The sequence below is a fragment of the Nerophis lumbriciformis genome, linkage group LG26 (assembly GCF_033978685.3).
Source record: "Nerophis lumbriciformis linkage group LG26, RoL_Nlum_v2.1, whole genome shotgun sequence".
Taxonomy (NCBI): Eukaryota; Metazoa; Chordata; class Actinopteri; order Syngnathiformes; family Syngnathidae; genus Nerophis; species Nerophis lumbriciformis.
In genome coordinates this window covers 38,477,501-38,505,000 of record NC_084573.2, presented here as the reverse complement: position 1 = coordinate 38,505,000, position 27,500 = coordinate 38,477,501, and the positions used below count along the sequence as shown (strand labels likewise).

Here is a 27,500-nt window from a genome sequence, read left to right as displayed (position 1 = left end):
TCTGTCTCAATCAAAGTCAGTCAAAGTTTATTTATATAGCCCTTAATCACAAGTGTCTCAAAGGGCTGCACAAGCCGCAACGACATCCTCGGCTCAGATCCCACATCAGGGCAAGAAAAAACTCAACCCAGTGGGATACAATGAGGAAATCCCCCAATTCTCCCTACACCCTCCCACCCACCTGAGCCACCGGTGCAACAGACCTCATAGTAAGCACCTCAAATTATATTTATTTATTACTTAGGTTAGGAGTAAGGTTAAGGTTTTCATTGTATATTAGTGCGACCCCTACACCCCTTTTAAGGGGACGGGCAATATGTGCATTCATATAGTTAGGAGGAGATGCCTCGTTAAGTGGGAAAAATTCATCTGGTTTGAGCCAGGTTTCATTGAGATCAATGACGTTAAGATTGTTGTCTCTAATGACCTCATTAACTAATAACGTTTTGGGAGACAATGATCTGATGTTTAAAGAGCCCATATTATAGGTAGTGGGCTGGTGTGAGGATTTTTTGTTAATGTTATCCGCAGTAGTGATATTATTAACCCTCTGTGTACTTCAGAGAAATCTGGAAAGCAGGACAGAGTTTGACAGAACAATGGGAGGAACTAAACTGACCATACATAAAAAAGAAACAAAAGAACCAACAAACATTATTCCCAAAACACAACAGTTTACACTATTCATATGACAACAAATACGTACCGCTCATGACTTAGTTATTACCACTGGAATCGAATCCATGGTTGTTTTTGATAATGGTATGACATTTCCATCCATCCATTTTCTATCGTGTGTCCCTCTCGAGGATCGCAAGGTACTGGAGCCTATCCCAGCTGCACACGGGCGGGGTTCCTTTTTTCAGAATTTATTTTTTCAAGCGTGCTTTTTATAAGGTATATAAATAAACTACCGTATTTTCCGCACTATAAGGCGCACCGGATTATTAGCCGCACCTTCTATGAATTACATATTTCATAATTTTGTCCACCAATAAGCCGCCCCGGACTAAAAGCCGCGCCTACGCTGCGCTAAAGTGAATGTCAAAAAAACGCTGCGCTAAAGTGAATGTCAAAAAAACAGTCAGATAGTTCAGTCAAACTTTAATAATATATTGAAAACCAGCGTTCTAACAACTCTGTCCCAAAATGTACAAATGTGCAATCACAAACATAGTAAAATTCAAAATGGTGTAGAGCAATAGCAACATACCGGTAATGTTGCTCGAACGTTAATGTCACAACACACAAAATAAACATAGCGCTCACTTTCTGAAGTTATTCTTCATTCGTAAATCCTTCGAATTCTTCGTCTTCGGTGTCCGAATTGAAAAGTTGCGCTAGCGTGGGATCCAAAATGGCCGGTTCCGTCTCGTAGAAGTCATCGGGAGTCAGTGTCGCTGTTGTTCTGTGAATCCTGCCTTCCGGAAAGCTCGGACCACAGTTGTGACCGAAATATCTGCCCAAGCATTTACGATCCACTGGCAGATGTTGGCGTATGTCGTCCGAGGCTGTCTGCCCGTCTTAGTGAAGGTGTGTTCGCCTTCGGAGCTGTGTGAAAAAAGCCACCCGGCCTCTTCGCGTAAACTTCCCTTAACCACTCGCTCATCTTTTCTTCATCCATCCATCCCTTCGAGTTAGCTTTTATGATGACGCCGGCTGGAAAGGTCTCTTTTGGCAAGGTCTTCCTTTTGAATATCACCATGAGTGGAAGTTAGCATGGCAAGCTAGAACCACAGTGAAGGATGACTTCTCATTCCCTGTGGAGCGAATATTCACCGTACGTGCTCCCGTTCCACAGTGCGGTTCAGTTGCTGTGAAATACGGTAGTAATCCGTGTGCGGATGGAGAGATTGCGTCTTTTTATGGACCGGATCGTTTAGTAGGAGCCATTTTGTGGTCTTTACAGATGTAAACAGGAAATGAAACGTACGGTGATATCCGCGCGTTTTTTCTTCTTCTTCCGGGGGCGGGTGAAGCGCTTCCTGTTCTATGGGGGCGGGTGCTTTCCTTGGCGGTTGCTTGCGTAGAAGAAGAAGCGCTTCCTGTTCTACCGGGAAAAAAGATGGCGGCTGTTTACCGAAGTTGCGAGACCGAAACTTTATGAAAATGAATCGTAATAAAGCGCACCGGGTTATTAGGCGCACTGTCAGCTTTTGAGAAAAATTGTGGTTTTTAGGTGCGCCTTATAGTGCGGAAAATACGGTATTGAAGTGAATTAATTGACTCATATTATGTTCAACATATGGTGAAGCGAACCACCAGGTTTAAGTAAATAATGGTCCATAATAATTTAAGGAGCCTTAGTCGGACATTCGCATATGGACTAGGTTAACTCTCTCACGAGAAGAGGCAATACATTCAGACTTCGTAATACAAAAGTGATAGCTCTATCCTGGAAGAGAGACTCCTAGTCTATCTTCACGCCAACTTTTAAGTTCCAACATATCCCGGTCACGTACACACAAACATCTCCTTACATGGTCAGGTTGTACTCTCCTGAATTAACACACACCCAGACAGAGAAAGAAGGAATATAAGACTGTGGTTCGGTGCCCGGGAGAGGGTGACAAGACCAGAAATACAACATCACTATCATGACATACCAATGAAGTGGAAACATCTTTGTTGTACTCTTCAAAATTAACGTGAGCTCCTTTTTGTGACTACAGGTTGCTGTCTCGGAGATTCTGGGTGCAGTGTGCCTGGTCCCTGGGGGCCATAAGAAAGTGCTGGAAGCCATGTTACACTACCAGACATTTGCTTCAGAAAGGACACGCTTTCAGGTTTCACTTTCTTTCTTTATTAACTGTATATATACTGTACAACATCTGAGGTTTATGAGGTATACAATTTATTCCCTAACACACCTGTGCTCAAATGAACTTTTGTATAACTTAAACAAAGTTAGTTCTGCTTACATTGGACTGGTTTTAGCATGTTTACTAAACAAAGGGCCTGATCCCAAATACCAAGCGCTATATGTAGTAGTTCTACGTGGGTAAATGGTAAATACTTGTATAGCGCTTTTCTACCTTCAAGGTACTCAAAGTGCTTTGACACTATTTCCACATTCACCCATTCACACACACATTCACACACTGATGGCCACCATCCCATCCCACCACCCATCAGGAGCAAGGGTGAAGTGTCTTGCTCAAGGACACAACGGACGTGACGTTGGTTGGTAGAAGCTGGGGATTGAACCAGGAACCCTCAGGTTGCTGGCACGGCCACTCTCCCAACTGCGCCACGCCGTCCCGCCGGTGTGGGTACTACAAAACCCAAAAGCAGTGAAGTTGTCACGTTGTGTAAATGGTAGATAAAAACAGAATACAATGATTTGATGGATCAGATCAGATCAGATAGGTCTTTATTGTCATTGCACAAGTACAACAAAACTTTGTTTTCAGCACAAACCCGTTCAAGATTAGACAAACAAGCGGTGGTGAAGGTGTGGTGTGGGGGGAGGGTGGTTGGGGTGTGCGTGTGTGCCCAATTGTCTTGGGTGTGATCATTGGCGTTGTTAGGCCTATTTTAGGGGGGCTCAAGCCCCCCTAAAATATTCTTAAACCCCCCTAAATAATCTGGTGTTGAGGGGAAACTGAGTGAATAATGACAGGTTATATTATTATTTATTTAAACTCATATTCGGGCCACTTTATAATGAATATGTCGGCATGTATTTGTAAAAAAAAATTCATATATAATATATATATATATATATATATATATATATATATATATATATATATATATATATATATATATATATATATATATATATATATATATATTTTTTTTTTTATTATTATTATTTTTTTATTTTTTTATTTATTTTTTTATTTAAACTCATATTCGGGCCACTTTATAATGAATATGTCGGCATGTATTTGTAAAAAAAAAAAATTATATATATATATATATATGTATATATATATATATATATATATATATATATATATATATTTATTTATTTTTATTTATTTAAACTCATATTCGGGCCACTTTATAATGAATATGTCGGCATGTATTTGTAAAAAAAAATTTATTTATAATATATATATATATATATATAATGAATATGTCGGCATGTATTTGTAAAAAAAAATTAATATATAATATATATATATATATATATATATACTGGGGATAAGTTGATTGGCAACACTAAATTGGCCCTAGTGTGTGAATGTGAGTGTGAATGTTGTCTGTCTATCTGTGTTGGCCCTGCGATGAGGTGGCGACTTGTCCAGGGTGTACCCCGCCTTCCGCCCGATTGTAGCTGAGATAGGCTCCAGCGCCCCCCGCGACCCCAAAGGGAATAAGCGGTAGAAAATGGATGGATGGATGGATATATTATATATTAATTTTTTTTTACAAATACATGCCGACATATTCATTATAAAGTGGCCCGAATATGAGTTTAAATAAATAATAATATAACCTGTCATTATTCACTCATTTTCACTCAGTTTAAACTCATATTCGGGCCACTTTATAATGAATATGTCGGCATGTATTTGTAAAAAAAAATTTATATATAATATATATATATATATATATATATATATATATATATATATTATATTAATATTTTTTTATATTATATATTGAAATTAATATATAATATATATATATATATATATATATATATATATATATATATATTATATTAATATTTTTTTTACAAATACATGCCGACATATTCATTATAAAGTGGCCTGAATATGAGTTTAAATAAATAATAATATAACCTGTCATTATTCACTCATTTTCACTCAGTTTAAACTCATATTCGGGCCACTTTATAATGAATATGTCGGCATGTATTTGTAATTTTTTTTTTATATATAATATATATATATATATATATATATATATATATATATATATATATATATATATATATATATATTATATTAATATTTTTTTATATTATATATTAAAATTAATATATAATATATATATATATATATATATATATATATATATATATATATTATATTAATATTTTTTTTACAAATACATGCCGACATATTCATTATAAAGTGGCCCGAATATGAGTTTAAATAAATAATAATATAACCTGTCATTATTCACTCAGTTTCCCCTCACTTCATAGCGTAAGGTAGAGAGCCCCTTTAGTGTGTCGGTATCCAATCCATTCCACTTGTTCATATAGAAAATGCCCACATCACTCAAAATCCAGTCCGCATTTTCTCCACGACCTTGCTTGCGGTCCTTGGACATGTTCATATAGAAAATGCCCACATCACTCAAAATCCAGTCCGCATTTTCTCCACGACCTTGCTTGCGGTCCTGCAGCTGTACGAAGCACATTAGCACACAGCACTGCAGAACGAGAACGTGAACGGATGCAAAATGGACAAAAGAAACATTTTCAAGAAAGTAAGTTTTCATCACTGCTTGTAGTAAAATGTATTAGCTCCACTTTACACCAGATCTGTGTTTGACAAAAAGTTGACATTCCCGCTCTAAAACAATGCTGCTACTTAGTTAGCTAGTTAGCCTGAAATGCATCATTAAGGTCCTGATTATTTATAAAGTTAAATGTGCACTCTTTTTTACCATTTGCTATCTTTGGGGTTACTTCCTTCTGGAGCATCAGCTGTGTTTCTCACTTTACACATGGAGGAGAACAGGAGCTGAGCTCATTCACATATGACTATCATCAGTAGATAATAATAATCATCATGCAAGTAATTGTTTCTTGTTGATGCTGTAAACAAAATGTCACTGTGAAAACCCATGTTTGTTGTTGTACTGAACACAGATTGAAAATAAACCGACTGAAATAATAATAATAACAATGAATCATTTCTAAGTCTTTGTTAGCCGTTTGTGAAGTTTTGTGCTCATGCCTTACGTTCGGTCGCATCCTGTGCATCTCCTGGGGGCTAAGCCCCCCCTGCCCTTAAAAGCTAGTGACGCCCCTGGGTGTGATGATGTAATGTTTTTATAGACTGAGGGCGATCTGCAAAAGTTCGACTCCAGGTGTCGTTGAGGAGGGAGGGAGGTCAAAAGCGTCCATCACTGAGGTGTCCTCGGGGGTGTTTTTCAGAACAGCCTGGTCCTGTTTTCACTGCGTCAAGGCCATTCGAGGGAGTCAAATCGTAGATTAGGATGTTTGTTTTCCGCGAGCAGACAAAACAATGACCTGTCTGTTCTATTCGTCCATGCTGGGTGGTCTTACATTCAAATTCTCAAATTGCTAATCCTTTTCAACTTATATTCAATTGAATAGACTGCAAAGACAAGATATTTAACGTTCACACTGAGAAACGTTATTTTTTGCAAATATTAGCTCATTTGGAATTTGATGCCTGCAACATGTCTCCTCAGCCTTCCCGGTAAGGTCTATTTAGGTGTACTGGAGAGGAGGCTCCGCCGGATAGTCGAACCTCGGATTCAGGAGGAACAGTGTGGTTTTCGTCCTGGTCGTGGAACTGTGGACCAGCTCTATACTCTCGGCAGGGTCCTTGAGGGTGCATGGGAGTTTGCCCAACCAGTCTACATGTGCTTTGTGGACTTGGAGAAGGCATTCGACCGTGTCCCTCGGGAAGTCCTGTGGGGAGTGCTCAGAGAGTATGGGGTTTCGGACTGTCTGATTGTGGCGGTCCGCTCCCTGTATGATCAGTGTCAGAGCTTGGTCCGCATTGCCGGCAGTAAGTCGGACACGTTTCCAGTGAGGGTTGGACTCCGCCAAGGCTGCCCTTTGTCACCCATTCTGTTCATAACTTTTATGGACAGAGTTTCTAGGCGCAGTCAAGGCGTTGAGGGTGTCTGGTTTGGTGGCTGCAGGATTAGGTCTCTGCTTTTTGCAGATGATGTGGTCCTGATGGCTTCATCTGGCCAGGATCTTCAGCTCTCACTGGATCAGTTCGCAGCCGAGTGTGAAGCGACTGGGATGAGAATCAGCACCTCCAAGTCCGAGTCCATGGTTCTCGCCCGGAAAAGGGTGGAGTGCCATCTCCGGGTTGGGGAGGAGATCTTGCCCCAAGTGGAGGAGTTCAAGTACCTCGGAGTCTTGTTCACGAGTGGGGGAAGAGTGGATCGTGAGATCGACAGGCGGATCGGTGCGGCGTCTTCAGTAATGCGGACGCTGTATCGATCCGTTGTGGTGAAGAAGGAGCTGAGCCGGAAGGCAAAGCTCTCAATTTACCGGTCGATCTACGTTCCCATCCTCACCTATGGTCATGAGCTTTGGGTTATGACCGAAAGGACAAGATCACGGGTACAAGCGACCGAAATGAGTTTCCTCCGCCGGGTGGCGGAGATAGGGTGAGAAGCTCTGCCATCCGGGGGGAGCTCAAAGTAAAGCCGCTGCTCCTCCACATGGAGAGGAGCCAGATGAGGTGGTTCGGGCATCTGGTCAGGATGCCACCCGAACGCCTCCCTAAGGAGGTGTTTAGGGCACGTCCGACCGGTAGGAGGCCGCGGGGAAGACCCAGGACACGTTGGGAAGACTATGTCTCCCGGCTGGCCTGGGAACGCCTCGGGGTCCCACAGGAAGAGCTGGACGAAGTGGCTGGAGAGAGGAAAGTCTGGGTTTCCCTGCTTAGGCTGCTGCCCCCGCGACCCGACCTCGGATAAGCGGAAGAAGATGGTTGGATGGAACATGTTTCAAAAAAGCTGGCACAAGTGGCAAAAAAAAGTGATAAAGTTGAGGAATGCTCAACAAAGACTTATTTGGAACATCCCACAGGTGAACGGGCTAATTGGCAACAGGTGGGTGCCATGATTGGGTATAAAAGCAGCTTCCATTCACTCAAACAAGTATTTGTAGGTTTTTCATGCGTAATGAGGTCTTGGTCTTCACTTGAACAAACCTGACCTCTTTTCTGCTCCTCTAGCAACAATTCGTTCTTGTCCCAGGTCACATTTCAGTGTCGTTTCCAGTCGAAGGTTCACTCTTGTTTGAGGCATTTTCTGTTTGGCTCACAGACTCTGGTGACAGACCTGGACCGATCCACGGGCCGCTACAGGGATGAAGTCAGCCTGAAGACCGCCATCATGTCGTTAATCAATGCCGTGCTGAGCCAAGGACCGGGCGAGGTAAAGAGACGTCCGTCGGTAGTTTTGAAAGAAAATACATTCTCTTTGCAACTCCGAACATCTTCTCTTGGCTTCTCTAAAACGACAATGGAGTTTTTTGTTCTGCACGCATACAGTTCTCTGTTTACCTTCTAACTTTAAGTCATACTTGCCAACCTTGAGACCTCCAATTTTGGTGGTTGGGGGCGGGGGCGTGGTTAAGAGAGGAGGAGTATATTTACAGCTAGAATTCACCAAGTCAAGTATTTCATATATATATATATATTGTTGCGTTTTGGACCAGTTGTTCCTCCCAGGGAATTCAAGTCACAATTCGCTCCCAAGCTCTTTACGACACTTAAAGCTGAGTTGAAAAACCACCAGAGACAGAATAGGTATTTTGTTGTATATTTTCAAAGCTTTGCCAATATACATTGATTGAGACCAGTCTAACCCTAGAACATTCTATTGCGCCTCCCAAAATGGTCTGTCTCCCCAACGCCCAAAAACCCCTCTTTCCTTCCCCCGCCCTAGCCATAATACAAGCACAACGTCTCCCTAGCCATAATACATTCCAAAGAACTCAAGGTTAACACACACAGTATACTTGCTGACAGAGCATCAAGAGAAGAAATGGAAAACACGAGCTGTTTTCAAATATGACAAAGAAATGGAAGAAGTACAACTTAAATTCGGATATATGTAAATATCTGCCTCCGACAATATATATATATATAAACATATATATATATATATATATATATATATATATATATATTAGAGATGCGCGGTTTGCGGGCACAACCGCGGAGTCCGCGGATTATCCGCGGATCGGGCGGATGAAATTTAAAAAAATTAGATTTTATCCGCGGGTCGGGTCGGGTCGGGTCGGGCGGTTGAAATAAAAAAAAATTAGATTTTAAATAGATTCAGGCGGGTGGCAGTTAAACCAATTGGTAAATATATATACATAGTTAAATGTTGTTACCCACATACGAAAAACGAGCAGGCACCTGCAGCATATGCCACAACAGAAGAAAAAAAAAAAAAGAGATGGACACTTTTACGGAGCGGAGAAGGCCCCCGACGCCTCGCCGGGGTCCGGGACCGAGGCCCTTTCCCCCGAGAGGGCCCCACCGGGAGCCGTAGCTGAGGCGATCCGCGAGAAGGGCCCGACGCACGTCCAGGGTCACCACCGCGCCCACCGCACCGACACCCCGCCTCGTCCGCCTTCGCCGCGGCCGGCGTCACGCGCAGCAGGTAAGCAGCTTACCTGCCCGCCACCCCCGTGGCTGGGGGCTCGTAACAGGGGTCACTCCGCGCGCTCCGCCCGCGCAGCTTACCTGCCCGCCACCCCTGTTGCCGGGGGCGCGTAACAGGGGTCACTCCGCGCGCAGTGCGCTCACGAAAGGGGTGGGGCTCACCCTGGTTGATATAGCCAGCAGCTAGGACGGTGGCCATGGAAGTTGGAACCCGCTAAGGAGTGTGTAACAACCCACCTGCCGAATCAACTAGCCCTGAATGGATGGCGCTGGAGCGTCGGGCCCATACCCGGCCGTCGCCGGCAGCGAGATGCGCTTGGAGGTGCGCTCAGCGCGGCTCCCATATGATTGTGCACTGGTGTGCGTCTGGGTTGTGACAGCGTGGCACGCGAATGTCTGTGCTGCATTGGATCAGTCTCCTTTCTTTAACAGGCAAAAGCTTTATAACCTCACTAATGCCTTGCATCGTCTATATTAGATATATAACAACGGGCGGGTGCGGGCGGGTGCGGGCGGGTGCGGGCGGGTGTGGGCGGGTGCGGTTCTGATCAAATGTTACATCGGGTGGATGGCGGATGGTTGACAACTTTCTGATGCGGTTGCGGATGAAATAATTGCCTATCCGCGCATCTCTAATATATATATATATATATATATATATATATATATATATATATATATATATATATATATATATATATATATATATATATATATATATATAATAACCCCACGACCCCGAAGGGAATAAGCGGTAGAAAATGGATGGATGGATGGATATATATTTATAAGAAATAATTGACTTTCAGTGAATTCTAGCTATATATTTATATATATATATATATATATATATATATATATATATATATATATATATATAAATAAAAGAAATACTTGAATTTCAGTGTTCATTTATTTACACATATACACACACATAACACTCATCTACTCATTGTTGAGTTAAGGGTTGAATTGTCCATCCTTGTTCTATTCTGTCACTATCTTTCTAACCATGCTGAACACCCTCTCTGATGATGCATTGCTGTGTGGCACGCACAAAAGTGCTTTCATCAAATGCACTAGATGGCAGTATTGTCCTGTTTAAGAGTGTCACAACATTGCTGTTTACGGCAGACGGACTGCTTTACTGTAGACGTCGTTTATATTGTGGGAAAGCGGACTCAGGTCCGCATGGAGCTGGAGGGGGCGTGGCCCCCAGCTCCGCCTGAACTTCGGGAGATTTTCGGGAGAAAATTTGTCCCGGGAGGTTTTTCGGGAGAGGCGCTGAATTTCGAGAGTCTCCCGGAAAATCCGGGAGGGTTGGCAAGTATGCTTTAAGTGCTCTTTGATTTCATCTTGCACAGAATATAAACTGTGGTATTTGTCTACCTTTTGTATGTTTTGTACTTTGTGTGCACATGCATGTGTTTGTGTGCGTTCAGACCAGTATGGAGTTCCGTATCCACTTGCGCTACGAGTTCCTGATGTTGGGCATTCAGCCGGTCATTGATAAACTTCGCTCCCATGACAACACTACACTCGACAGGTACATAACCGCTTGAAGATCTTTTCAATGTTAAAATTGTGTAGGTCTCTACTTTCTCACTTACTCTATCACGTGTTGTTGTTGTTGTTGTTGTTGTTGCTCAGACATCTGGACTTCTTTGAAATGTTGAGGAATGAGGATGAGCTTCTGCTGTCCAAACGCTTCGATCTTGTAAGTCATGTCGAGAAATATTTTTGAATTTCTATGAAGTTTTGTATTACAGAGTGACCTCGGACACACCTCGTCTTTCAATGTTTTGTCTTTGTTTCCATGACTATTTACATTGTAGATTGTCACTGAAGGCATAAAAACTATGACACCTGCGGTGACTACATACTTGCCAACCCTACCGAATTTTCCGGGAGACTCCCGAAATTCAGCGCCTCTTCCGAAAACCTCCCGGGAAAAATATTCTCCCGAAAATCTCCCGATTTTCAGCCGGAGCTGGAGGCCACGCCCCCTCCTCCAGCTCCATGCGGACCTGAGTGAGGACAACAGGGTGTCAAGAACTAAATCATCCAGACTAGAGATAAATTGTATAATTATGTTTATCTTACCTAAAAATAAATATATTTATCAATTAAAAAATAAATACAACTAAATACATTTTTGCTATATTTTGCTAAAAACATAAAAATTAATTGTATTTTTTTTTTTTTTTTTTTTTTCTGACTCCTTCATACGTCCAGCCATAGAATTATACCGGTACATTAAAATAAACATATTTGAAATAATACATTTTAAATTATCATAATGATTCATTTAAAATGACCATATTTAATTATTTAAAAAATGCAAGACTTTAGCATTTTATTCATTACATTTTGAAGCTCTCAGAAGCCAAGTTATGTTATATTCATGTTATCTTTATGCAAGTTTGAAGTATCAATTATCTAAACACAGTTTTGTTTGCATATTTTCAGGATATATATATATATATATATATATATATATATATATATATATATATATATATATATATATATATATATATATATATATATATATATATATATATATATATATATATATTAGAGATGCGCGGATAGGCAATTATTTCATCCGCAACCGCATCAGAAAGTCGTCAACCATCCGCCATCCACCCGATGTAACATTTGATCAGAACCGCACCCGCCCGTTGTTATATATCTAATATAGATGATGCAAGGCATTAGTGAGGTTATAAAGCTTTTGCCTGTTAAAGAAAGGAGACTGATCCAATGCAGCACAGACATTCGCGTGCTACGCTGTCACGACCCAGACGCACACCAGTGCGCAATCATATGGGAGCCGCGCTGAGCGCACCTCCAAGCGCGTCTCGCTGCCGGCGACGGCCAGGTATGGGCCCGACGCTCCAGCGCCATCCATTTTCAGGGCTAGTTGATTCGGCAGGTGGGTTGTTACACACTCCTTAGCGGGTTCTGACGTCCATGGCCACCGTCCTGCTGTCTATATCAACCAGGGTGAGCCTCACCCCTTTCGTGAGCGCACTGCGCGCGGAGTGACCCCTGTTACGCGCCCCCGGCAACAGGGGTGGCGGGAAGGTAAGCTGCGTGGGCGGAGCGCGCGGAGTGACCCCTGTTACGAGCCCCCGGCCACGGGGGTGGCGGGCAGGTAAGCTGCTTACCTGCTGCGCGTGACGCCGGCCGCGGCGAAGGCGGACGAGGCGGGGTGTCGGTGCGGTGGTGACCCTGGACGTGCGTCGGGCCCTTCTCGCGGATCGCCTCAGCTACGACTCCCGGTGGGGCCCTCTCGGGGGAAGGGGCCTCGGTCCCGGACCCCGGCGAGGCGTCCCTTCTCCGCTCTGTAAAAGTGTCCATCTCTTCTTTTTTTTTTCTTCTGTTGTGGCATATGCTGCAGGTGCCTGCTCGTTTTTCGTATGTGGGTAACAACATTTAACTATGTATATATATTTCCGAATTGGTTTAACTGCCACCCGCCTGAATCTATTTAAAATCTATTTTTTATTTTTTTCAACCGCCCGACCCGACCCGCGGATAAAATCTAATTTTTTTAAATTTCACCCGCCCGATGCGCGGATAATCCGCGGACTCCGCGGTTGTGCCCGCAAACCGCGCATCTCTACTATATACACTGAACTATGAAGTCAAGTAGAGGGCCACACAATATGGAGGTTTGAGGACCCTTGTCTTAGATTCATTAGTTGAAGTATCTCGGGGTCGTGTTCACGAGTGAGGGAAAGATGGAGAAGGAAATCAGCCGGAGAATGGGAGCAGCTGAGGCAGTATTGCAGTCTCTCTGCCGCACTGTTGTGACCAAACAAGAGCTGAGCCAGAAGGCAAAGCTCTCGGTCTACCGAGCTATCTACATTCCTACTCTCACCTATGGTCATGAAGTGTGGGTCATGACCGAAAGAATAAGATCGCGGATACAAGCGGCCAAAATGAGTTTCCTCAGAAGGGTGGCTGGCATCCCCCTTAGAGATAGGGTGAGAAGTTCAGTCTCCCGAGAGAGACTTGGAAAGGAGCCAGCTTAGGTGGTTCGGGCATCTCGTGCGGATGCCTCACCAGCGTCTCCCTAGGGAGGTCCTCGTTGCACGTCCCAGTATTGCAGTCTCTCTGCCGCACTGTTGTGACCAAACGAGAGCTGAGCCAGAAGGCAAAGCTCTCGGTCTACCGAGCTATCTACATTCCTACTCTCACCTATGGTCATGAAGTGTGGGTCATGACCGAAAGAATAAGATTGCGTCCGAAATGAGTTTCCTCAGAAGGGTGGCTGGCATCTCCCTTAGAGATAGGGTGAGAAGTTCAGTCACCCGAGAGAGACTCGGAGTAGAGCCGCTGCTCCTTCGCTTGGAAAGGAGCCAGCTTAGGTGGTTTGGGCATCTCGTGCGGATGCCTCACCAGCGTCTCCCTAGGGAGGTCCTCGTTGCACGTCCCACTGGGAGGAAACCTTGGGGCAGGCCAAGGACCAGATGGGGGGATTATATCTCCTCTTTGGCCTGGGAACGCTTCGGGATCCCCCAGGAGGAAGTTGCTAATGTTGCTCTGGAGAGGGAAGTCTGGGGGTCTCTGCTGGAGCTGTTGTCCCCACGACCCGATTCCGGATTCCAATTCAAAAGATCTTTAAAGCTGTCTGAAATGTTAGAAATGTAGTGTGAATGAGATCCATGACAATGACAATGGTTTCTTCACTTGATCCCAGGTTCATATTGACACCAGAAGTGCAAGCCAGATGTTTGAGCTGACCAGGAAGAAGCTGAACCACACTGAAGCTTACCCACACCTGGTCTCTGCACTGCAGAACTGTCTCATGATGCCAGGTAAGGTCGTCTGGACTTCCTCATACGCATACGCAGACCGACGCCGGAACAATCGTGTTTGGTATGCCAGTTGGCAACAGGAATGATCTCACGGGAGGTCAAAGACCTTAAATACATCAAAGAGAATCAGATGTTCATGTACAGTTGACATACACTTGTAAAGAAAATAATGTCATGCAGCTCAATTTTTGTTTCATCTGACCACAGAACACTCCTCCAGAAGGTCCTATCTTTGTCCATGTGATGTCAGATGAAACAAAAATTGAGCTGTTTGGCCACCACCGTCAAGCATGGTGGTAGTAGTATGCTCTGGACCTGTTTTTCTGCCAATGGAACTGGTGCTTTACAGAGAGTAAATGGGACAATGAAAAACGAGGATTACCTCCAAATTCTTCAGGACAAGCTAAAACCATCAGTCCGGAGGTTGGGTCTTGGGTGCAGTTGGGTGTTCCAACAGGACAATGACCCCAAACACACCTCAAAAGTGGTAAAGGAATGGCTAAATCAGGCTAGAATGAAGGTTTTAGAATGGCCTTCCCAAAGTCCTGACGTGTGGACAATGCTGTAGAAGTTCGTGTCAGAAAACCAACAAACTTAGCTGAACTGCACCAATTTAGTGGTCAAGTGGTCAAGCAGAAGCTTGTGGATGGCTACCAAAAGCGCCTTATTGCAGGTAAACTTGCCAAGGGACATGTAAGCAAATATTAACATTGCTGTATGTATACTTTTGACCCAGCATATTTGTTGAAAGTATTGGAAACTCAAGACAGCCATGACATGATGTTCTTTACAAGAGTATGTACACTTTTGATCGTGACTGTAACTTTGATTCTACGGTTGTTGTAGCTGCTGCCCTCTCTTCACAGTTAAACAAACCACCGCCATGAATCAATACTGGGTGTTGTTGGATCGGATAGTTCAGCAGCTGGTTCTGCAGACAGACAAAGGCGGAAATCCAGATGTCGCTCCCCTGGCGGACTTTAATGTCAAAAACATTGTTCGCATGTAAGTAAGCATCAGTATGTTGTATCAGAATTCTGTAGTCCCCTCCCCTTTCTCCATGACTGAGGTTGCCAGATACTGCAGTCTTCTTCAGAAGGCTCACCTGACCACTGAGTTGGTCTGGTTGGCCACGCCTGTAAGAAGAGCTGATAGGCAACACGTCACCGTGGTCAGGTGACCCTTCTTAAGAAGAGTGCAGATGACAGTCGAAAAAAATCCATAGAATATACCGAAAATATTGTCTGACTACAAGAACCTTTGCAAAGTATGCTATTAGGACTATGGTATTTAATTAGCTCTCCTGATGAAACACTGGTGGACCGGTCAAAGCTGCTTCAATAGCAATGGCATCCAACAGCCATCCATCCATCCATCCATCCATCCATCTTCTTCCGCTTATCCGAGGTCGGGTCGCGGGGGCAGCAGCCTAAGCAGGGAAGCCCAGACTTCCCTCTCCCCAGCCACTTCGTCCAGCTCTTCCTGTGGGACCCCGAGGCGTTCCCAGGCCAGCCGGGAGACATAGTCTTCCCAACGTGTCCTGGGTCTTCCCCGCGGCCTCCTACCGGTCGGACGTGCCCTAAACACCTCCCTAGGGAGGCGTTCGGGTGGCATCCTGACCAGATGCCCGAACCACCTCATCTGGCTCCTCTCGATGTGGAGGAGCAGCGGCTTTACTTTGAGCTCCCCCCGGATGGCAGAGCTTCTCACCCTATCTCTAAGGGAGAGCCCCGCCACCCGGCGGAGGAAACTCATTTCGGCCGCTTGTACCCGTGATCTTGTCCTTTCGGTCATAACCCAAAGCTCATGACCATAGGTGAGGATTGGAACGTAGATCGACCGGTAAATTGAGAGCTTTGCCTTCCGGCTCAGCTCCTTCTTCACCACAACGGATCGATACAGCGTCCGCATTACTGAAGACGCCGCACCGATCCGCCTGTCGATCTCACGATCCACTCTTCCCTCACTCGTGAACAAGACTCCGAGGTACTTGAACTTCTCCACTTGGGGCAAGATATCCTCCCCAACCCGGAGATGGCACTCCACCCTTTTCCGGGCGAGAACCATGGACTCGGACTTGGAGGTGCTGATTCTCATCCCAGTCGCTTCACACTCGGCTGCGAACCGATCCAGTGAGAGCTGAAGATTCTGGCCAGATGAAGCCATCAGGACCAAATCATCTGCAAAAAGCAGAGACCTAATCCTGCAGCCACCAAACCAGATCCCCTCAACGCCTTGACTGCGCCTAGAATTCTGTCCATAAAAGTTATGAACAGAATCGGTGACAAAGGGCAGCCTTGGCGGAGTCCAACCCTCACTGGAAACGTGTCCGACTTACTGCCGGCAATGCGGACCAAGCTCTGGCACTGAGCATACAGGGAGCGGACTGCCACAATCAGACAGTCCGATACCCCATACTCTCTGAGCACTCCCCACAGGACTTCCCGAGGGACACGGTCGAATGCCTTCTCCAAGTCCACAAAACACATGTAGACTGGTTGGGCAAACTCCCATGCACCCTTAAGGACCCTGCCGAGAGTATAGAGCTGGTCCACAGTTCCACGACCAGGACGAAAACCACACTGTTCCTCCTGAATCCGAGCATCCAACAGCATGTGTCCCCATATTGTCCGAGTGATTGAAACACGCGTTCAAACGTCTATTTCTGACTCTCAAATAAAGCCTGGACTATGAAGCTGCATCAAGAACTCACCTCACATTGTTTGCTCAACCAAATCAATCCAGGTTTAAGCCCTAAGTCTACCCAACACACTTAGAAAACTGTTTAAAATATATACAGTAAGTACCCATGAATGAGTTAGATCCATAGAACAGTTGGAAGCGTACAGTAGACACGGTCTAGCCCAGACCTGGGAAAATTAAGGCCCAGGGTCCACACTAGGCCCGTTAAGTTTTTCAATCTGGCCCGCCGGACATTCCCAAATATTTCTTTTAGATGTTTAAGATGGAAAGTGTAGCTGCCTTTATGATGTGCAATCATGTTTTCTAATGACCGTAAGTCTTCAACTCTACAAAGTACTTCAATGGTTTGAATCTGCGCTTTTGCACAATATACTAGTTACTATGGTTATCTAATTAGTTACTATGGTCATCTAAGGTCATCTAATTAGTTACTATGGTCATCTAATGAGTTACTATGGTACATCAGCTCAGACCAGGCACCAAGCAGTGTGGGTGGGGAGTGTTTCCACAGAGTGTTTCCAGAGCCTGAAATGTGGGTGTCAGGGACAGACGTGGAAGGAGATTTTTACAACCAAGTTCTAAAGCTTAGTGATGTATCACATATAACAGATTGTAAGTGGGTTTTTTCTCGTTTTTCGCTATGTTTGTTTCATTTTTGTTGCGTTTCGCTTGATTGTAAAATATGTCGACGGAGAGGGGGTGTGACGTTCCCATGATGTCAATTTTCAGTGTTTTATCGCTCATAGAAAAATAACAAATTGCATTCTGTTTTTTTAAGGCGGTCTGTCATAACGTTTTTAGCATTATTGTGAGGTTCCGTATTAGTGTTCTTAAAAATCAGATATATCAGGCCACAGAAACTTGTTTGTGTGGACACCGGCGGTGAGGGATGCCGTCAAGCTGAAGAAGGAGTCCTATCGGGTTCTTTTGGCTCATAGGACTCCTGAGGCAGCGGACAGGTACCGACAGGCCAAGCAGTGTGTGGCTTCAGCGGCCGCGGAGGCAAAAACTCGGACATGGGAGGAGTTCGGGGAAGCCATGGAAAACGACTTCCGGACGGCTTCGAAGCGATTCTGGACCACCATCCGCCGCCTCAGGAAGGGGAAGCAGTGCACTATCAACGCCGTGTATGGCGAGGATGGTGTTCTGCTGACCTCGACTGCGGATGTTGTGGATCGGTGGAGGGAATACTTCGAAGACCTCCTCAATCCCACCAACACGTCTTCCTATGAGGAAGCAGTGCCTGGGGACTCTGTGGTGGGCTCTTCTATTTCTGGGGCTGAGGTTGCTGAGGTAGTTAAAAAGCTCCTCGGTGGCAGGGCCCCGGGGGTGGATGAGACCCGCCCGGAGTTCCTTAAGGCTCTGGATGCTGTGGGGCTGTCTTGGTTGACAAGACTCTGCAGCATCGCGTGGACATTGGGGGCGGTACCTCTGGATTGGCAGACCGGGGTGGTGGTTCCTCTCTTTAAGAAGGGGAACCGGAGGGTGTGTTCTAACTATCGTGGGATCACACTCCTCAGCCTTCCCGGTAAGGTCTATTCAGGTGTACTGGAGAGGAGGCTACGCCGGATAGTCGAACCTTGGATTCAGGAGGAACAGTGTGGTTTTCGTCCTGGTCGTGGAACTGTGGACCAGCTCTATACTCTCGGCAGGGTCCTTGAGGGTGCATGGGAGTTTGCCCAACCAGTCTACATGTGCTTTGTGGACTTGGAGAAGGCATTTGACCGTGTCCCTCGGGAAGTCCTGTGGGGAGTGCTCAGAGAGTATGGGGTATCGGACTGTCTGATTTTGGCGGTCCGCTCCCTGTATGATCAGTGTCAGAGCTTGGTCCGCATTGCCGGCAGTAAGTCGGACACGTTTCCAGTGAGGGTTGGACTCCACCAAGGCTGCCCTTTGTCACCCATTTTGTTCATAACTTTTATGGACAGAATTTCTAGGCACAGTCAGGGCGTTGAGGGGATCTGGTTTGGTGGCTGCAGGATTAGGTCACTGCTATTTGCAGATGATGTGGTCCTGATGGCTTCCTCCGGCCAAGATCTTCAGCTCTCACTGGATCGGTTCGCAGCCGAGTGTGAAGCGACTGGGATGGGAATCAGCACCTCCAAGTCCGAGTCCATGGTTCTCTCCCGGAAAAGGGTGGAGTGCCATCTCCGGGTTGGGGAGGTGATCTTGCCCCAAGTGGAGGAGTTCAAGTACCTCGGAGTCTTGTTCACGAGTGGGGGGAGAGTGGATCGTGAGATTGACAGGCGGATCGGTGCGGCGTCTTCAGTAATGCGGACGCTGTATCGATCCGTTGTGGTGAAGAAGGAGCTGAGCCGGAAGGCAAAGCTCTCTATTTACCGTTCGATCTACATTCCCATCCTCACCTATGGTCATGAGCTTTGGGTCATGACCGAAAGGACAAGATCACGGGTACAAGCGGCCGAAATGAGTTTCCTCCGCCGAGTGGCGGGTCTCTCCCTTAGAGATAGGGTGAGAAGCTCTGTCATTCGGGGGGAACTCAAAGTAAAGCCGCTGCTCCTCCACATCGAGAGGAGCCAGATGAGGTGGTTCGGGCATCTGGTCAGGATGCCACCCGAACGCGTCCCTAGGGAGGTGTTTAGGGCACGTCCGACCGGCAGGAGGCCACGGGGAAGACACAGGACACGTTGGGAAGACTATGTATTCGTTTTTTGAGATGAAACATATGGGCATTCACTGTATCTTCAACCCTTTTGTTTGAATCCGTAGGCTGGTCAAGGAAAATGAAGTCAAGCAATGGAAAGACCAAGCAGATTCCATGACAAAAGGTAAGAAACCAACCACGTCCTGGTAGCGAGAAGAGCTCAGAAATAGATGGCCTCTCTCACTTTGCCACGATCTTCACACCCTAAGAGATAGACTGAGAAGTGTGAGCCCAGCTACCCAGAGACGTCAACTAACTAACTAACGTTGGTCGCCCAAAACTGGTGGGAAAGTTCCAATGTCAATTGAGAACTTTGTCTTTTGACTCCACTTTCTCTTCACCGCTCCAATCCAGTGCAGCGAGCACATGACCGTGCATAGACGTCGATCCCGTGGGTGCTTGGGGGCCCGAGCACCCACGGACAATGCCGAGCACCCACGTGGGATTGATGGCAACTTTCAATCTTTAAAATTATTTTGGACAAATCAATCTTCTTGTTGTTAACTGAGAGGCGAGTTTGATCCGTTTAACATAATAATTAAGTCACAAATCATTGAGTCTATATTTATCAAAGCCTAACCAAGATTTTGTTGGGTACGATAATGAACTAATGACATAATCATATTGACTTTGAACACACTGCAGACGAGCGAATGAAGGGCATACTTGGTCAACAGCCAAACATGTCACACTACGGGTGGCAGTATGAACAATGCCCACACTGTCATAAACATGTGCCATATAGTGAAACCACACTAAACAACACTGTCATAAACATGTGCCATATAGTGAAACCACGCTAAACAACACTGTCATAAACATGTGCCGTATAGTGAAACCACACTAAGCAACACTGTCATAAACATGTGCCATATAGTGAAACCACACTAAACAACACTGTCATAAACATGTGCCATATAGTGAAACCACACTAAACAACACTGTCATAAACATGTGCCATATAGTGAAACCACACTAAACAACACTGTCATAAACATGTGCCATATAGTGAAACCACACTAAACAACACTGTCATAAACATGTGCTATATAGTGAAACCACACTAAACAACACTGTCATAAACATGTGCCATATAGTGAAACCACACTAAACAACACTGTCATAAACATGTGCCATATAGTGAAACCACACTAAACAACACTGTCATAAACATGTGCCATATAGTGAAACCACCCTAAACAACACTGTCATAAACATGTGCTATATAGTGAAACCACACTAAACAACACTGTCATAAACATTTGCCATATAGTGAAACCACACTAAACAACACTGTCATAAACATGTGCCAAAGAGTGAAACCACACTAAACAACACTGTCATAAACATGTGCCATATAGTGAAACCACACTAAACAACACTGTCATAAACATGTGCCATAGAGTGAAACCACACACAAAGCGTTGTTGTATTCTCTTTTTATTCACCATTTACACAACGTGACAACTTCACTGCTTTTGGGGTTTTGCAAGTCAAAGTCCAAATGTTCATTCAACTCTTCCTTCAGCAGCGTTAACACCGTAAACATTCACTTTTCTCTAGATCATCAGGAACTAAAGCAACGTTTTGAGAAGAAAGACAAGGAGTGTGTGACCAGGAACAAGGAGAAAGAAGACATCGTGGCAATGCTGAACACCTTGAAAGACAAGCTGGTGCTGGAACGTAGTCATCACAAGCACGCCAATCAACAACTGGAGGAAATATCTGCTCGGCTGCAGGAAGTCAGCTCCGTATGTTCCCAACACAACATTCTGACACCTCACAGATCAAGTCAATGTTCTATTGGTGGTACCCAACAATTGTACTCAAGTAAGAATACTTTTGAATAGTATGACTCAAGTAGAAGTAGAAGATTAATTGAGTAAAAATAAGTATAAAACTACTCAAGTAAAGATTCTCTTGTGAGTAACTTCGGAATTATTTGGTAGCTATTATTTAATGGTTCTTGGACGACAATTGTAGTTGATGGTTGTAAAACATAAGTCGTATACAATTAGTTGCAACATGCTTTCTCTAATTAGAAGTGGAATTCTTAGAGGCTGAAATGTGAAAGTTTCTACTGACACAGATGACAGCACATGATATAAATGTTCTTTATACTACCGTATTTTCCGGACTATAAAGCGCACTTAAAATCTTTTTTTTTTTCCTCAAAACTCGACAGTGCATCTTATAAATTCTGGTTGTGCTTACCGACCTCGATGGCAGTCACACATAAGAGATATGTGGAGACTGTAATATGATGGCAGTCACACATAAGAGATACGTGTAGACTGCAATATGATGGCAGTCACACATACGAGATGCATTTAGACTGTAATATGATGGCAGTCACACAAAAGAGATACGTGTAGACTTCAATATGATGGTAGTCACACATAAGAGATACGTGTAGACTGCAATATGATGGTAGTCACACATAAGAGATGCGTGTAGACTGCAATATGATGGCAGTCACACATGCGAGATACGTGTAGACTGCAATATGATGGCAGTCACACATAAGAGATACGTGTAGACTGCAATATGATGGCAGTCACACATAAGAGATATGTGTAGACTGCAATATGATGGCAGTCACACATACGAGATGCTTTTAGACTGTAATATGATGTCAGTCACACATAAGAGATATGTGTAGACTGCAATATGATGGCAGTCACACATAAGAGATATGTGTAGACTGCAATATGATGGCAGTCACACATAAGAGATAGGTGTAGACTGCAATATGATGGCAGTCACACATAAGAGTTACATGTAGACTGCAATATGATGGCAGTCATACATACGAGATGCGTTTAGACTGTAATATAATGGCAGTCACACATAAGAGATACGTGTAGACTGCAATATGACGGCAGTCACACATACGAGATACGTGTAGACTGCAATATGATGGCAGTCACACGTACGAGATGCGTTTGGACTGTAATATAATGGCAGTCACACATAAGAGATATGTGTAGACTGCAATATGATGGCAGTCACACATGTATATATTTAATGATAACTTAAAATGCAAAAGAAAGCAGATAAATGGAGGGGAAGAAAGATAAGCCAACTATATTAACCTTGTAGATTGTTATGGTAAAATGACTTCTATTATCAACAATACTATTGTTTGAAATGCAACAATACATATATGTCATGATAACTTCAAATGCAAAATGATGTAGTTGCTGACTTATTGAATTGTTCACTATTCAGACATCCGGTGTGACTCGGAGAAGTGTGGATCCATCTGTTCCTATTGCCTCGACTGCTCTACCAACACCTCCACCCCCTGTGGGGGCTGCTCCGGTCTTTGGAGTTCTTCCATTTGCTCCTCCTCCTCCTCCTCCTCCCCTTCCTCCACCGGGAGCTCCTCCTGGAAGTACCAAGCAGAAGAACATTCCCCAGCCGTCAAACCCCCTGAAGTTGTTCAACTGGGTCAAACTACCTGAGGTACCACCTGCAGGTCCTGCTGGTACTCTCAGAGGAGACTTGGGTGGCATGCCGATACAATATAGATATTGCGTTCATGGGAAGAGTTCAGGGGCAAAAAAACGACAAATCCGTTTTCCTTTTAAGTGTATTTCTGGTCTTGTACCAAACGTTGCTTTATTACAAGCGAGTGTCATTATACAGGACTGCAGTACCTGGAGGAGGTCAGGTCCAGAAGTGAAGTGAATTATATTTATATAGTAAAAGCCAATATCTAAGTTACATTTAAAGCAGTGTGGGTGGCACTGGGAGCAGGTGGGTAAAGTGTCTTGCCCAAGGACACAACGGCAGTGACTAGGATGGCGGAAGGGCGACGCGGCCGGATCAAAAGAGACATCGGAGACGCGTTACCGAACCATCCATCCATCCATCCACCTTCTTCCGCTTATCCGAGGTCGGGTCGCGGGGGCAGCAGCTTAAGCAAGGAAGCCCAGACTTCCCTCTCCCCAGCCACTTCGTCTAGCTCCTCCCGGGGGATCCCGAGGCGTTCCCAGGCCAGCCGGGAGACATAGTCTTCCCAACGTGTCCTGGGTCTTCCCCGTGGCCTCCTACCGGTCGGACGTGCCCGAAACACCTCCCGAGGGAGGCGTTCGGGTGGCATCCTGACCAGATGCCCGAACCACCTCATCTGGCTCCTCTCCATGTGGAGGAGCAGCGGCTTTACTTTGAGCTCCTCCCGGATGGCAGAGCTTCTCACCCTATCTCTAAGGGAGAGCCCCGCCACCCGGCGGAGGAAACTCATTTGGGCCGCTTGTACCCGTGATCTTGTCCTTTCGGTCATGACCCAAAGCTCATGACCATAGGTGAGGATGGGGACGTAGATCGACCAGTAAATTGAGACCTTTACCTTCTGGCTCAGCTCCTTCTTCACCACAACGGATCGATACAGCGTCCGCATTACTGAAGACGCCGCACCGATCCGCCTGTCGATCTCACAATCCACTCTTCCCTCACTCGTGAACAAGACTCTGAGGTACTTGAACTCCTCCACTTGGGGGTAAGATCTCCTCCCCAACCCGGAGATGGCACTCCACCCTTTTCCGGGCGAGAACCAAGGACTCGGATTTGGAGGTGCTGATTTCCATCCCAGTCGCTTCACACTCGGCTGCGAACCGATCCAGTGAGAGCTGAAGATCTTGGCCAGATGAAGCCATCAGGACCACATCATCTGCAAAAAGCAGAGACCTAATCCTGCAGCCACCAAACCAGATACCCTCAACGCCTTGACTGCGCCTAGAAATTCTGTCCATTTAGGTTATGAACAGAATGGGTGACAAAGGGCAGCCCTGGCGGAGTCCAACCCTCACTGGAAATGGGTCCGACTTACTGCCGGCAATGCGGACCAAGCTCTGACACCGATCATACAGGGAGCGAACCGCCACAATAAGACAGTCCGTTACCCCATACTCTCTGAGCACTCCCCACAGGACTTCCCGAGGGACACGGTCGAATGCCTTCTCCAAGTCCACAAAGCACATGTAGACTGGTTGAGCAAACTCCCATGCACCCTCAAGGACCCTGCCGAGAGTATAGAGCTGGTCCACAGTTCCACGACCAGGACGAAAACCACACTGTTCCTCCTGAATCCGAGGTTCGACTATCCGGCGTAGCCTCCTCACCAGTACACCTGAATAGACCTTGCTTTATTACAAGCGAGTGTCATTATACAGGACTGCAGTACCTGGAGGAGGTCAGGTCCAGAAGTGAAGTGAATTATATTTATATATCGCTTTTCTCTAGTGCATGAGTGTCAAACTCTGGCCCGCCGTGTAATTTCACTTGGCCCGTGAGGCGATGTCAAATTAACACTAGAGCTGGCCCGCCGATCATATTCAGCGGCGGTGTTGTGGTACACCGCTAATTCTCATACTTGCCAAACCTCCCAGGAGACTCCCAAATTTCAGTGCCACTCACGAGAATTGTAACGTCCGTTTTTCGTCCAGTCCAACAAGAGCTGGCCCAGTTACATAATATGTGCGGCTTTGGCACGCACACAGAAGTGAATGCAATGCATACTTGATCAACAGCGATACAGGTTACACTGAGGGTGCCAGTATAAAAAAAAAACTTTAACATTGTTAGAAATATGCGCCACACTGTGAATCCACACCAAACAAGAATGACAAACACATTTTGAAAATCATTTTTTACCTTGAAAATTATTTTTTACCTTAAAATCATTTTTTACCTTGAAAAAAAAAAATTACCTTGAAAATTTTTTTTTACCTTAAATTTTTTTTTACCTTGAAAATCATTTTTTACATTGAAAAGAAAATTTACCTTGAAAAATTTTTTTTACCTTGAAAATCATTTTTTACCTTGAAAATCATTTTTTACCTTGAAAATCATTTTTTACATTGAAAAAAATTTTTTACCTTGAAAATTTTTTTTTACATTGAAAATCATTTTTTACCTTGAAAATCATTTTTAACCTTGAAAAAAAAAATTACCTTGAAAAATTTTTTTTACCCTTAAAATTTTTTTTTACCTTGAAAATCATTTTTTACCTTGAAAATTTTTTTTTACCTAGAAAATCATTTTTTACCTTGAAAATCATTTTTTACATTGAAAAAAAAATTTACCTTGAAAAATTTTTTTTACCCATGAAATTTTTTTTTACCTTGAAAATCATTTTTTACCTTGAAAATCATTTTTTACATTGAAAAAAAAATTTTACCTTGAAAAATTTTTTTTACCCATGACATTTTTTTTTACCTTGAAAATCATTTTTACCTTGAAAATCATTTTTAACCTTGAAAAAATAATTTACCTTGAAAATTTTTTTTTTCCTTGAAAATCATTTTTTACCTTGAAAATCATTTTTTACCTTGAAAATCATTTTTAAACTTGAAAAAAAATTTTTACCTTGAATATTTTTTTTTACCTTGAAAATCATTTTTTACCTTGAAAATCATTTTTTACCTTGAAAATCATTTTTTACCTTGAAAAAAAAAAATTACCTTGAAAATTTTTTTTTACCTTAAATTTTTTTTTACCTTGAAAATCATTTTTTACATTGAAAAGAAAATCTACCTTGAAAAATTTTTTTTACCTTAAATCATTTTTTACCTTGAAAATCATTTTTTACCTTGAAAATCATTTTTTACATTGAAAAAAAATTTTTACCTTGAAAATTTTTTTTTACATTGAAAATCATTTTTTACCTTGAAAATCATTTTTAACCTTGAAAAAAAAAATTACCTTGAAAAATTTTTTTTACCCTTAAAATTTTTTTTTACCTTGAAAATAATTTTTTACCTTGAAAAAATTTTTTTACCTAGAAAATCATTTTTTACCTTGAAAATCATTTTTTACATTGAAAAAAAAATTTACCTTGAAAAATTTTTTTTACCCATGAAATTTTTTTTTACCTTGAAAATCATTTTTTACCTTGAAAATCATTTTTTACATTGAAAAAAAAATTTTACCTTGAAAAATTTTTTTTACCCATGACATTTTTTTTTACCTTGAAAATCATTTTTTACCTTGAAAATCATTTTTAACCTTGAAAAAAAAATTTACCTTGAAAATTTTTTTTTTCCTTGAAAATCATTTTTTACCTTGAAAATCATTTTTTACCTTGAAAATCATTTTTAACCTTGAAAAAAAATTTTACCTTGAAAATTTTTTTTTACCTTGAAAATCATTTTTTACCTTGAAAATCATTTTTTACCTTGAAAACCATTTTTTACATTGAAAAAAAAAATTTACCTTGAAAAATTTTTTTTACCTATGAAATTTTTTTTTACCTTGAAAATCATTTTTTACCTTGAAAATCATTTTTAACCTTGAAAAAAAATGTTACCTTGAAAAAAATTTTTTACCTTGAAAATCATTTTTTACCTTCAAAATCATTTTTTACCTTCAAAATCATTTTTTACATTGACCATTATACTCATGTATTATTCAACGTCTGGAAAAAAAAAAAAAGAAGCTTAATTTCAGGTAAAATAATAACATACAGTAAGGTTACTGTGACATGTACGCTACCAACCGAGCTATCCCGCCAAAAATGGCTTCTAACTTGGAGAAGCCAAACCATCAGTTTTTAAATTCCTCCTTCCTGTCTCTCTCTGTGTGTGTGTGTGTGTGTGTGTGTGTGTGTGTGTGTGTGTGTGTGTGTGTGTGTGTGTGTGTGTGTGTGTGTGTGTGTGTGTGTGTGTGTGTGTGTGTGTGTGGGTGCTAAGTCAGGACAGCACATCCTGACCATGTCAGGAGAATTCTGTGTGTCAGTGTCTGGGAAGACAACAGATGTATACCATAACTTGTAGGTTGATGTTTAAAATGAACATGGAGTCTCTCCTCCAGGATAGAGCTATCACTTGCATTCCGAAGCCTGGCTTTATTGCTTCTTCCCGTGAGAGAGTTAAATGGGTTATACTTGTATAGCGCTTTTCTACCTTCAAGGTACTCAAAGCGCTTTGACACTATTTCCACATTCACACACACTGATGGCCATGCAAGGCGCTAACCACC

The 27,500-nt window shown here is 43.4% G+C and overlaps 1 protein-coding gene across 1 annotated transcript in view; it reads left to right on the top strand.

Annotated features, from left to right (window-relative positions):
- The window catches only part of LOC133623652 (disheveled-associated activator of morphogenesis 1-like), an 89,701-nt gene that overhangs the window by 29,515 nt on the left and 32,686 nt on the right, over positions 1–27,500 (top strand). The window contains exons 8-16 of the mRNA XM_061986905.2: positions 2,673–2,786; positions 7,969–8,079; positions 10,763–10,866; positions 10,971–11,037; positions 14,032–14,149; positions 15,016–15,154; positions 19,583–19,641; positions 21,081–21,268; positions 22,749–22,985. Coding sequence (XP_061842889.1) covers positions 2,673–2,786; positions 7,969–8,079; positions 10,763–10,866; positions 10,971–11,037; positions 14,032–14,149; positions 15,016–15,154; positions 19,583–19,641; positions 21,081–21,268; positions 22,749–22,985 — 1,137 coding nt within the window. The remainder of the gene's footprint in view (positions 1–2,672; positions 2,787–7,968; positions 8,080–10,762; positions 10,867–10,970; positions 11,038–14,031; positions 14,150–15,015; positions 15,155–19,582; positions 19,642–21,080; positions 21,269–22,748; positions 22,986–27,500) is intronic.